General features: G+C 44.9%; 1 protein-coding gene across 1 annotated transcript in view; it reads right to left on the bottom strand.

The window, feature by feature from the left end:
• ADAMTS16 (ADAM metallopeptidase with thrombospondin type 1 motif 16) overlaps positions 1-6,692 on the bottom strand; it is a 975,864-nt gene extending 969,172 nt beyond the window's left edge. The window contains exons 1-2 of the mRNA XM_086965269.1: positions 6,136-6,692; positions 5,837-5,942 (exon numbers count right to left, since the gene is read on the bottom strand). Of these exons, the coding sequence (XP_086821395.1) occupies positions 5,837-5,942; positions 6,136-6,201 (172 nt within the window). The 5' untranslated portion in view covers positions 6,202-6,692. The remainder of the gene's footprint in view (positions 1-5,836; positions 5,943-6,135) is intronic.
• Between the last annotated feature and the right edge of the window lie 6,626 nt (positions 6,693-13,318).

Below are 13,318 nucleotides of genomic sequence, written 5' to 3'. Positions count from 1 at the left end.
CGGCAACAACGACATCACCCCATCGCAAGACCTCTGCAACTCCCTCGCCTCCTACTTCCACAACAAGATCACGGACATACACAACAGCTTCAGCACTCAACCGACGCACGCCATGACCGAACCACCGCCCCCCACCACCACCCTCCGAGCCTGGACTCCGATCAGCACCGAAGACACCGTCCGCATGATGAACTCCATCCACTCCGGATCTCCAACCGACCCCTGCCCTCACCACGTCTTCAACAAGGCCGACACTGTCATCGCACCCCACCTGCGGGACATCATCAACACCTCCTTCGACACCGCCACCTTCCCGGAGAGCTGGAAGCATGCCGAACTCAGCGCCCTACTCAAGAAACCTACAGCGGACCCCACCGAACTCAAGAATTACCGCCCCATCTCGCTCCTCCCGTTTCCAGCCAAAGTCATTGAGAAGACCGTCAACAAGCAGCTGGCCGCCTTCCTCGAGATGAACGGATCCCTCGACCCCTCACAGTTTGGCTTCCGAGCCAACCACAGCACCGAGACCGCCCTCATCGCGGCCACCGACGACATCCGAGCCCTGATGGACAACGGAGAAACAGCGGCCCTCATCCTCCTAGACCTCTCCGCGGCCTTCGACACTGTCTGCCACCGCACCCTAGTGCAGCGCCTCAGCAACGTTGGAATCCAGGAGAGGGCACTGGAGTGGATCATCTCCTTCCTCGACGGAAGAACACAGAGAGTCCGACTACCACCGTACAAGTCAGAGGCCACCGAAGTCATCTGCGGCGTCCCTCAAGGATCCTCGCTGAGCCCCACCCTCTTCAACGTCTACATGAGCCCCCTCGCGGCCATCGCACGCCAGCACAACCTCAACATCATCTCCTACACTGACGACACCCAGCTGATCCTCTCCCTGACCAACGACCCCGCCGCCGCCAGAGCCGGCCTTCACGAAGGGATGAAACACGTAGCCAGTTGGATGACGACCAGCCGCCTGAAACTGAACTCAGACAAGACGGAGGTCCTCATCCTGGGCTCCTCGCCCTCCGCCTGGGACGACTCCTGGTGGCCCCCCGCCCTGGGCACCACACCCAAACCGACAGACCACGCACGGAACCTGGGCGTCATCCTGGACTCCTCCCTCTCCATGACCAGACAAGTCAACGCCGTCTCCTCGTCGTGCTTCAACATCCTGCGCATGTTACGGAAGATCTTCCGGTGGATCCCCATAGAGACCAGGAAGACGGTCACCCAGGCCCTCGTCACCAGCCGACTGGACTACGGCAACGCCCTCTACGCCGGAACCACCGCCAAGCTCCAGAAGAGACTCCAGCGGATCCAGAACACCTCAGCCAGACTCATCCTCGACATCCCACGACACAGCCACATCTCCGGACATCTGGGAGACCTGCACTGGCTCCCCGTCAACAAAAGAATCACATTCCGTCTCCTCACCCACGCACACAAAGCCCTACACGATCAAGGCCCGGGCTACCTCAACAACTGCATCAACTTCTACGCTCCCAAACGCCATCTCCGATCAGCCAGTCACGCCCTCGCCGCCGTCCCCCGCATCCGAAGAACGACAACAGGAGGAAGGTCCTTCTCCTACCTGGCCGCCAAGACCTGGAACTCCCTCCCTCCCGACCTGCGCCTGACCCAAGACCACCTCTCCTTCAGGAAGAAGCTCAAGACCTGGCTGTTCGAGCAGTAGCAGCAGCACCCCCCCCCCCCCCCCCCCCCCCAGCACACCTCCGTGCCGGCGGTTAATGCCCCTTCGGGTTTGGAAGAGTTAGGCAGTGATCCAAAGGAATTTGGTACAGAAAGCAAGCATAAGAAAGTACCCAAATGGAACTATAAGCTAATTTCCCAAGAGCCTTTTTGACAGTGCATTGGGAGGAAAACTACTGTGTGCGTTCTCACTTCTGGGCAGGTCGCAGCTTGAACATCAGCTACGGGATGGTCTGGTATCGCGTATCGTCCGCCCTGTGCAGGTGCTCAAGTTTTCTTGGGCTATGGGGCAGATGCTGGGGTAAACCCTGAAATATTTAAAGCCTAGATGATGAATTTTCCTGGTGATTGTTGGCTAATCAGGTTCTCGGATTAGGGAATATCCTTGTAGGCTGCCTCTGGATCGATTGTTAAACCAATGCCTTGTGTAGAAAACCTGCAACATCATTTTCTTCCAGCAGAAACTTGGTGTGGCCTTATTGTTGCATTATCTTTCAATCATTAAATACGTGTATGAGCTTTTTGACTTGTCCATGTGATGTAAACGTTATGCAGAGGTCTACGTGAGAAACTAGGTCAGATATCACAGTTCTAAGGCAGTTCTCGATTGTTTGCGACAATGAAGCTCACAGAACCGTGTTGTCGGGTATGAATTTTAGATTGTAGCTTCTGAGTCCCTGCCCAGCTTTTAAAGTGTTTTAGAGCGAGGTCACGCCTTTTGTCTAAAAAGCAGGTTTGACTGACGACTATCTTGGGACTCAGACAGGATAAATACCATGCGGCCGAGGAAAGACTGGTAAAGCGTCTAGAGAGCGCAGTATAAAAATAAGAGAAATTGGCTCAATCCGGTGCGACACTTGTTGCCTGAACTGCGGCTGCGTTAAACCAGGTTATTGCCGAGACGGAGCAGCAATGCAATAAGCGCATGTGGTCATCGTGTGTTCCAGCTGGCCACGTCCCAGCAACTCTGCTCGGGCGCAGTTATGTTATTACAAATGTAAGCCATTTAATGCGCAGGGCTAGCCTAATTTCAACTCAACTGGACTTCTGAAATGTGACCTGAGCTTGGGGTCAAACCCAGAACTCGGTCCCGTGCCGCTCGTCCACCCGTATTGTGGACTGCAGATACAAATAATTCGAGCTGGAGACCGAAGTTGTGCCCCGGAGCCCATGATTCCGCCTCCTGCCTCCTCAATTCACCACCATAGTCATACCCAACCCTTGATCCCACTTTTGCAGGTTCTTTTTCATTCTAACCTTCCCCCTTTGTCACGGTTTTCATGTCCTTCTCTTTCTCGTTTGTTCCTCATTGTGTGTTTGTCTCTCTTGCTCTAAGGGTCAAAATCTGATGAGGAAAAACAAGTGTTGGTCCTCAAAAGTGAGTGCTGGCGGGCCCCACCTGCAATCAAAGCTCAAACTAAGCACTTGGTAAGAAGTGAAAGCTTAAGCAACAAATGCGTTTGGAAAATATAGAATCTTGTTCATGAGGAGCGCCGCGACACCTTGCACTGAGTAGGATATAACACGAGCTGCTCGAAAGTCCTTGTTGGACGTAAAGCTGCTTCCTTTCTAGTGCTGTTGTAAAGCTGACTTAGACACGACGAGGACTGGCGAGCCACTGGCCAAGAGGGCGTAAATGTGAACCCCAAAAGGGAATTATAAAAGAGTTCAGTTGCCACAGGTTTAGGCGATTAGTTATCAATCGTGCAGCAGGTGCAGTGGCACCGGGACCCGGGCCGTGAAAGGCTTAGTTGTGGTTGTATCTGCAATACAATCCTTACATCAAGGCCATTGCACCCTTGATACGGCAAAGTACTGATTACATCTGAAATGTTTCGCACAGGATTGAGTGGTAACTTGGGGGGCTGGACGGGACAAAGAATGAATGGGACTGTAGGCTTTACTGGTGGCTAATCCCTGTTTTCCACATATATTCGTATTTCTTTTTAACTTTTTTTATGAAGAATGGGTAAAAGGCTGATGGTTTTGCAGCGTGATTATGCATCTCTGCTGCAAACAGATTTACTTCAACTGGACAAAATCTTCAGAAAATGATTTATCACACACGAGCGTTTGCATAGTATTTAAAGAACTCATTCAGTTAACGTCTTTATTAATAGCGCCCTCTTGTGGCGTCTTGTGGTTTCAACTCGTTGACATGGATCCAAACAATTTTTTTCTTCCATATATATCAAATAGAAAACGAGCGCAGCTGTTCGTGAGATTCTCCAATAAACACGCCTCTTGTGTCTGGCAGCCCCTTGGAATACATGTGTAGTGAGTGAAGTGTTCTCAGCGGGATGGGCGTGCTACGAAGTGGGCGCAGATCCCCACACTACAACCTTAACTAGGTCTGCTGTTCGGTGTTTGGCAACCCCCATGATCACAGATTATTGGAATGAACGGGGCATATTTTATGACATCCGCCCACATGTGCTGCAATGTGCTCATCGTGGAAACGTAAACTCGCACAGCGCCTACCATGACAACAGCAGCGCCCAGCACACGTTTCAGAATAAAACGCCGCGGCGCATTTATCAACACACAACCATAAACTGGGATTTAGCAAGCAAAACAGTCCTACAACAATATGTCAAGATGCATACTACTACACATACAATAGCCGCACTGAACAAGAACCACAGGAAGTCTTGTGGGTTATCTATCTGCAAACCTAGATATCCCTAAACTCTAATTCGAATGAGAGTTAGTGTGACCTTGGGCAAATGTAGTCATCCGACTGACCCCAGCAGTAAGCGCTCACTCGGAGTATAGCAACTCGACAGTTCTTGTGAACACTGAAACGTGTCCCAGTGCCGTGGGGTACCCTCACTGCTGCACTGCGCCCTGAGCTCTACTAACACGTCACAATAATGGCAGTGAAGAGCGAGCGCCGCGTGCAGAGGGGCCACGTGGTTTCCATTTCACTTGTCATCAGAATTTAGATCAACAGATGAGAGCGCGCGGGCGGGACTCCCCTTCACTAATTGTTTCAGATGCACGTGTGCGCGTCAGCCCAGCCCGTTTCAATAGCAGGGGCGCGTGAACACTGTCAGCACGTGCTTGCGTTCCCCAGCGTGCACCTTCGCAGGAGGGGGGCGTGCGCTTACCTCCATTCACCTTGCTTTCCGGTGACACAACACAACAGCACGTGCAGTCAGGTGGTCTAGTTGCTACACAAGCGAGAACTGCCGACCCCGAAATATTATAGTCTCCTCATTCAAAATGCAAATGACCTGGTCCCCAGAAGATGAGCATTTAAATGAACCGTGGTAATGTAACGTCCAGAGCTGCCGATTTAGGAGCTGGGGAACCAGGTTCTAGCCTCGCAGTTGGCTCAAAATCCTGTGTGATTCCGGGCAAATCACTAAATCACCCCGTACCTACCAAAAATGAATGTGTCATTGTGTAACATAACTGGTGCTCATGTAAAGCGCCCCATTACCTTCGGGTCGAGGTCTATTTTAAACAGCAAAAAAAGTAGTCTCCAGCTGGAACGACAGAGGCGTTGTTTGTTGTAGTCCACAAGCAAAGTCTACGACGGGCAGCGGTTTGAATTCCTGCATCAACTGCGCAACTGTGCAGAAACTCACACCTGAAGTTCCAACTGCGACCACGAGGGATGTTTAATTGGAATATGCAATCACAAGTGTACAGCGCGAGATGCACATGAGATACGATGAACTACGTCACCCTGGTACAGAAACATACATCTGCTTTCTGTGCATCTCCTGTTCCTGCCAGGTAAGTACTGGGACTCAGAGTAGCTTTAGCGCAGTAGGTGCAATGGCATCGGGTCTGAGCGAGACTGAGCGACCCCTTATTTATTTCAGTATCTAAACTTTAGGCTGAGGGGGTTTTGCTCTGGCATCCTCGCTATGCCACGAGTGACATGCAGTACAATCAGTGACGGCAAAATAGGAAATCTGTATTTAAGTACTCGTGTTTTAAAAGGCAATACGTTCTGTTAAGCCTCTAAAAAAACACCCACGCGCACACACTTCCACATATTTATATGAAAAGTATATATAATCTATTCGCTTTCTCGTTCTTAAATACCGACACATGTCTACTCCGATCACCCCTCCTCCCCGCGCACACACACCTGTTCCGTACTCACCGCTGTGCCCGGTCAGGTCTAGCAAATCAGAGTGCAAGGAGAGATGAGGGGGGGCTGGGGGTCCAGCAGCCACAGGTGTCCCTTCAGCAGCACAGGCAGGTGCACTCTGCGAAATAAGTGCAAAAGACTGGCTAAGCCGGGAGGCGAGATCGGATCGAAGGTATTAAGATAACAGCATGAAATAGACAGATGAGCATATTTTAATATATTTAATATATGTAAACCATTTTAATACATATTCATGCGAATATGATTACGAATGGGAAAGCCGTTTAGAAAAAAAATCACCTCAAACCTACCTTAAAATACACGCCAAGTGCAAGAAACAGGCACCAGCCCGCACAATCCCTTCTTAAATGCATCATTTACAGAATGTAGGCAGCAGGCAGCCTTGCCCTCCGTGTGTGGTGCAGTATGGCCAAGTAATGCTGGTGCCAAGATTCGAGAAGGCGGCGTGTAGCTTCCACTCTGTTTCACACGTGTGACATGCGAGCACGCACCGTGGCTTCGCGTGTCTGCGCCTGGCACGCGCGTTACTCTCATTTACAGAAAGGTGTGCAGAAGTCTAGTCTTTGCCCTGCAGCTGTTGCCCCCCTGCAGCGGACTGTCGCAGCTTCACATTGCAGAATGGCAGCACGCGCGCCACGAGTGGGAAAAGAATGCAAACATAAGCGGGGCAATGGATGGCAGCAAGTGGGGGTGCTTCTGTCAGGGTAGGGGCATGCAGGAAGTGGGAACACTTGCTGCTGGTGGCTCGTCAGCTGCTTGGCTGGTGCCGCGCTTCCCCTCTCGTCTCTCCTCTTTCTAGCAGTCCCATGTGAGCCTCTGACAACCATACTGTGGCTCTTTTCTCTCCAAGTCTGGCCAGCTGGTGTGTCCTGATTGACAGCCCTTGAAAGCCAACCGCTGCACCTGCATTCCCATGGTGGGCAGGCTGAGGCTCGGGGGTGGGAGCAGCGCGTTGACACTCGCGCCGGAGGCTTTGTCCAGCATTAACTATTTCCTCCCTGGCTGGTCATCATCACAGCGGAGCGCAGAGGCGACTCCCGCTTCAACAGGTACAACACGAGTTGTAAAGAAACAGATGGCATGTCGTAGCCACAGCCATAACTATGTTCACAGCACATATTACGTCATATTTTCACATACCTGCTATCGAAATCGGTACTCATAGGTGGAAGGTAGCGTAGTCTGAAAATAACTGAACAGAAAAAATATAAAAAATCATAAAAAAGGACATATACCTGATATTGTTTCCGTGACTCACGCTAACAACGATTAAGCCGACATAAGACAACATAACATAGCATGACATAACAACATGTCATAGTGTAAGAGGGAGATAGTATAACTATAGTGACCGGAGGTGACAGCACAAGTACTGGATTGAGATTGATAGGTACTGGGTGACAGCAGCTCAGTTGTGTGGGGTTGTGGTGTGGTTGTGTAGGGTGGGGTAGAAGTGTTGTATTGTGATTGTGTGTAAGGTTTTGCGAACAACAATGCAACACTGGGGAGTGTTTGTGAGAAGATAATAGTGCAGTGCTGCTTGGAGTGGAAGTGCAGCACCATGGTGTACTAGTGTGATGGTAGCAAAGTAGTTGCAGAGGTGGTAATTTGAGTTTTGGTTGAATTCTTGTTTTGGGAATGGTAGTGCATTGCTTGAGGGTGGAAATGCAGAACTGGTGGGTGTTAGTACAGTGGTTAGATTGTGATAGGTGGCCAAGTTGTAGCCGGCTCATAGACTGGTGCAGTTGATGTATGATGGTGCTGTGGGAGGGTGGTGGCTAGTCTAATGTTGGGCCTGGATTTACAGTATGTATGAATATTTGTACATATGTTGTATTCCTACAGTACAGACCTAGACTACGGTAGCAGAGCTCTGTACAGGCTAATAGGCAAGGATACAGTTAACTAGTGATTTTGAGAGTGGCTGACTTGTGAACTGTTACTGCATCATGATGTAGTGTCCTATAAAGAGGCATGTTTTCAAGTCTTTCCTGATTTGAAGCAGGTGTGGAGCGATTGGGGATGTTGTTTCTGATCCTGGCGTCATAGATGAAAAAGACCTGTTGCCTATAATTTTCATTTTCACTCCACTTTGTCTCCAGTGTGAAGGTGTCCTGGCTGCAGGGGTATCGAGAGCCCCCAGAGATGGTGAGCGTTTCTACCAGATTGGGATTGGGGTGCAGGATGCAATGGTTTAGTAAATTATGCAGCTGTTTTTGAACATGGTGCATGCCAACAAAAGGAACCAGTGGCGTTTACTTAGGTTGGAGGTTATGTGATCATATTCATTGAGGCCCTGAACAGAACAAGATCAAATCTGTTGAATCTTGGAGGGCCATGAAGAAGCATGGGTGGGCCAAGGAGCAGCTTGGGGTAGAATGGGAAAAAATCAACAAAGTGTATTAGACATTGTTTTAGACACTGACAAAATACATTTAACTCTGACATATCTAAGAACCAAAAGTTATTTATATTTACTAATGTTAGTTACAATAGATAAGATCATTCGCCACCCCTCTGCCCAGTACCCAATGTGTACTGCGAGCAAGGGCACATGGTGTCAATGTACACCATTTCCATTTCATAGCGACAGGCATTGTCCAATGGATACTGACCGCGGTGTGCCCACTAGTCACTATCTCATGCAGGGGTGTTTAGGCTACAAGATATGTCTCAAGTGCACGAAATGTAAATTGGAGGGGTGCTATGGTAACCATAAACAGTGAAAATCATTGTTTTCTTGGATCATAACTAACTTCCAGCTGTGGTTTCATACCATCTTTCTTAGAAATTATGCCATACTTATGAATATTTGATTTTCCTAATGCACAGAAAATACATTATCTGTGAATTGCAGATTTCAACAAACGAGGAGGTTGCACATTATTATTGTAAATATTCTAATAGTAACATAGAGGATAACGGTGAGGCAACAAAAAGAGTATAGTGGATTTACTCCTGTATCAAGTCCAATACTTCAGTTATGCTTTAAATATAGGTTTCTTGAGAAACAATTACTTTAACATAGATATAATTTCCAGTTCTTACATATTTGTCTAATTTTGATTCACAGCCCTGCAAACGCTCTTCAGTTGGTGAGCAAAACACGTTTGCTGTTGTCCTGTTTTCACGGTGAAGAATTTGATTTATAACACATAAATGCTTTCTCAAGTACCTGTATATCTGAAGCATTATTGAAACATTGGACTTTATACACGAGTAAATTTACTATACTCTTGTTGTTGCCTCTCCTTTATGATATGTCATTGTGCTACTGGGCTGCTCTGACAACTGAACCATGGAGATGAGCAATACGATTAGTGATGATAAGGAAACTGCTTGAATAAGTGTGGTATAATATGGCTCAGATGTCCCATTTTCTGCTATATATTTTATAATCGTACACCTTGACAGCAGAATAAGTGGTGTAGGAATTTTAAACTTAGCCTGCTGAATTCTGCATCATCCAAATCCTGTTTCCCGCAACCAGAAGTCCTGCGGGACACCCAGCTACAAGAACATTCTTTTTTGTGGTTTCACTGAGGACGCTGTTAATTCGTGTCATGGGAATTCCAATATCAGGAAAGAGTAGTGAAGTAAGCGTATTGAAAAAAATATGTAAACTGTGATCCTGTGCGCAAATAGGACGGGGCGGGGTCAAAGGTGTGGCTACAAAAATAAAATAATATGTAATTTTTTTCAGTCTTTCACCTTCAGGTAACTGAATATAAAATAGAGCACAGTTTAACAGAAAAATGAATGCAAGTTAAGTTAATAAGTTCAAAAGGCACTGTTGTACATTGTGAAACCTCTACTGGTTAATGCACGGCAGAGGTCTGCGTGTGTAACCAGAGAACCATAGAACTGAATCCATGTTGGTGCAGTAGTGAATAATGACTTGTGTATGTCTAGTGCTACGAGGTCCCAGTCTGTGACAGAAAGCAGTTTGACTATGTAAGTAATTACTTTAAACTTGAATTACATACACTATAAGATAGACTGCTATTAAATGCTCAAAAAGGTGATATGAAAGTGCTTGAAAAACATAGGTTTTTGTAATATCCAGCTGCACATAGTACATTTTTCATAAGTGTCCTTTAAAAACACACAATTCACAGCTCAGCTTCACAGGGAGCCGGGAGAGGGGTGAAAGAATAAAAAAAATCTACTCGCTGCTGCCGCCATCGTCTTCTCCAGAACAGAGCACCCAGGAAGCATCCAGGCTCCCCTGACCCAATTGAAGCTGCAATGTAGCTTTGTCATTGGTAAGCACCCAGGTCCCCCGAGCCAATCACAGCGCTGCAATGCAGCGTTGTGATTGGTCTGAGTTCCATAGTTCGGCACTCAGCCAGGAAATGGGGGCCTGGGCATGTTCTCTACCCAGGCTGTTACGCAGCCTAGGTTGAGAACATGCAAAGTGCGCATGAATCTTTGGCCAGCCCCAGAGGACCGGCCAAACATTCATGAGCACTCTAGGGAGTGCAAACCACTCCTCCACTCCCCTGCTCTGTCTGCAGATTAGCTCAGCCCTGCCCACAAAGCTGCTGCAACAAGGAAAAAATAAATGATAATAACTTAGAGTTATTATCATTTTATTTTTCCATTAGTGACACTGCTTAAAAGCAGTGGGGCGATGCTCCTCCGCCTTAGCAAAGGAACCACTACTGGCTGGTGACTACCTTGCAATGCCAGCCAAAAAGAAGAAGCTTGTGTAATGTGGAATCTTCAAGTGATTCCATCTATTGAACTTTTAGTCAAGCAAATATTCCCTTTGGGACACCTTATTGTTAGAACAAATATTCTCAGAGACACATAGACAAAATAGGCACTAACATAATACTGTACTGGCGAGGCAAAATGTAAACACAAACAAAATTATGAAAAATACTGAACAGTTTATTCATCACACAATACACTGTTAAATAAAAAAAAAGAATTTAAAAAGAAGGGAATAGACATTAAAAATAAGGAAACAATAGATTCCTATTACGCGTTTCGGTGGATCATCTAATAAGACCACCTTCATCAGGAATACATGTAATGTCTTCCCAGAAATTTCTGAAATTTAAGAAAAATTATTTAAAAAATGTGTTTTTTTTTAACTAGGAATATTGTTGCATTTCCTGTCGTCATTTATCATGTTTTGTTTTATGGTTAATACTTGGATAATGCATTCAGGTCTGTCAAATGTTAAAAATTGTGTATTTTGTTATGTATATTTATGTTTTTTTAATACTGTCGAACAAAACTCGAGGCAATGTAATAATGTAATTATGAGATGTGTTGTGCAGGGTTCTCATTGTGTACATATTGAAAAGGAAAAACATTTTTTTAAAATATTTTTTCTTAAATTTCAGAAATTTCTGGGAAGACATTACATGTATTCCTGATGGAGGTGGTCTTATCAGATGATCCACCGAAACGTGTCGCATAAGAGAAAGGAGGATTGTGTCCTAAATTAACTGGAGAATAATTCTGACGTTTTGCTGAATTAATTTTTCTGTCTATACCTCCTTTTTATGAATAGGAATCTATTGTTTCCTTATTTATTTTCTGTAGCGGGTTGTGGGTTTATAGGGGAATAGGGTAGGAAGTAATGTATTAATAATTAATTAAATAATTACATTTATTTAAAATTATTTAATTTGAAATAATTGTTAAATAATTTTTAATTATCAAATAATTAATTGTTATTTTTTAAATAATTAGTATTAATAGGTCATCAGTTGAAATATTTATTGTTAATTAGTCATTTTAATATAATATTACTATATTATATAGAATTTTTTATTATTTTTAATAATTATTAATAGATATTAATTTATAAATTTGTAAATAATATATGAAGTATTTATTTTCCCTAATGTTGTATTCTCTGGAGTGGGAATAGTAATTTTAACCCTTACGCTATCCAAAGCTTTCCTTACTGTTGCACCCACTGGAGTGGGAATAGTAATTTTTACCCTTATGCTATCCAACGCTTTCCCTACTGTTGCACCCACTGGAGTAGGAATAGTAATTTTTACCCCTACGCTATCCAACGCTTTCCCTACTGTTGCACCCACTGAAGTGGGAATAGTAATTTTTACCCCTACGCTATCCAACGCTTTTCCTACTGTTGCACTTTTTGGAGTGTGAATAGTAATTTTTACCCGTACGCTATCCAACGCTTTCCCTACTGTTGCACCCACTGGAGTGGGAATAGTAATTTTTACCCCTACGCTATCCAACGCTTTCCCTACTGTTGCACCCACTGGAGTGGGAATAGTAAATTTTACCTCTACGCTATCCAACGTTTTCCCTACTGTTGCACCCACTGGAGTGGGAATAGTAATTTTAACCACTACGCTATCCAATGCTTTCCCTACTGTTGCACTCACTAGAGTGGGAATAGTAATTTTAACCCCTACGCTATCCAACGCTTTCCCTACTGTTGCACCCACTGGAGTGGGAATAATAAATTTAACATCTACGCTATCCAACGTTTTCCCTATTGTTGCATCCACTGGAGTGGGAATAGTAATTTAAACCCCTACACTATCCAACCCTTTCCCTACTGTTGCACTCACTGGAGTGGGAATAGTAATTTTAACCCCTACGCTATCCAACGCTTTCCCTACTGTTGCACTCTTTGGAGTGGGAATAGTTATTTTTACCCTTACGCTATCCAATGCTTTCCCTACTGTTGCACTCTTTGGAGTGGGAATAGTAATTTTTACCCTTACGCTATCCAACGCTTTCCCTACTGTTGCACTCTTTGGAGTGGGAATAGTAATTTTTACCCTTACGCTATCCAACGCTTTCCCTACTGTTGTACCCACTGGAGTGGGAATATTAATTTTTACCCCTACGCTATCCAACGCTTTCCCTACTGTTGCACCCACTGGAGTGGGAATAGTAATTTTAACCCCTACGCTATCCAACGCTTTCCCTACACTTGCACTCTTTGGAGTGGGAATAGTATTTTTTTACACCTCTTCTATCGTATGGTAACAATATTGGATATTATTTAATTATATTATGTTACTATATATATATATGTTTAACAAATATGATTGTACATTTTTTTAAATTAATTTCATTAACTATTTAATTATTATAAGTTAATTTAAGTATTGTTAAGTATATTTTAGTAATTAAATTTTAATATTAATTTAATTTAACACTGTTTTTAATTAAGTCGATATTTTTATAAACTATATTTTTGTAAACGATATTTTGTACTCAATATTTTTGTACTTACCTGTTTGTAGATACAAACTCGATATTCTGTCTGTCGATATTTTGTCAACGATATTTTTGCAAGTCGATATTCTGTCCCTCAATATTATTTCAGTGATCCCTGCCAAGCTAATTGATGTCTGGATTGATAGATAAGGTGGTTAAAAAGAAAGGAATTTCAGTAAAGAGGCTTTACAGCATTAGATATGCACAAGGTTGATACTGAAATTTGCATTATTTCATTTAAGTGCT

The sequence above is a fragment of the Lissotriton vulgaris genome, chromosome 4_1 (assembly GCF_964263255.1).
Source record: "Lissotriton vulgaris chromosome 4_1, aLisVul1.2, whole genome shotgun sequence".
Classification (NCBI taxonomy): domain Eukaryota; kingdom Metazoa; phylum Chordata; class Amphibia; order Caudata; family Salamandridae; genus Lissotriton; species Lissotriton vulgaris.
Note: the sequence above shows the minus strand (reverse complement) of the source record. Positions and strands in the feature narration are given on the sequence as shown.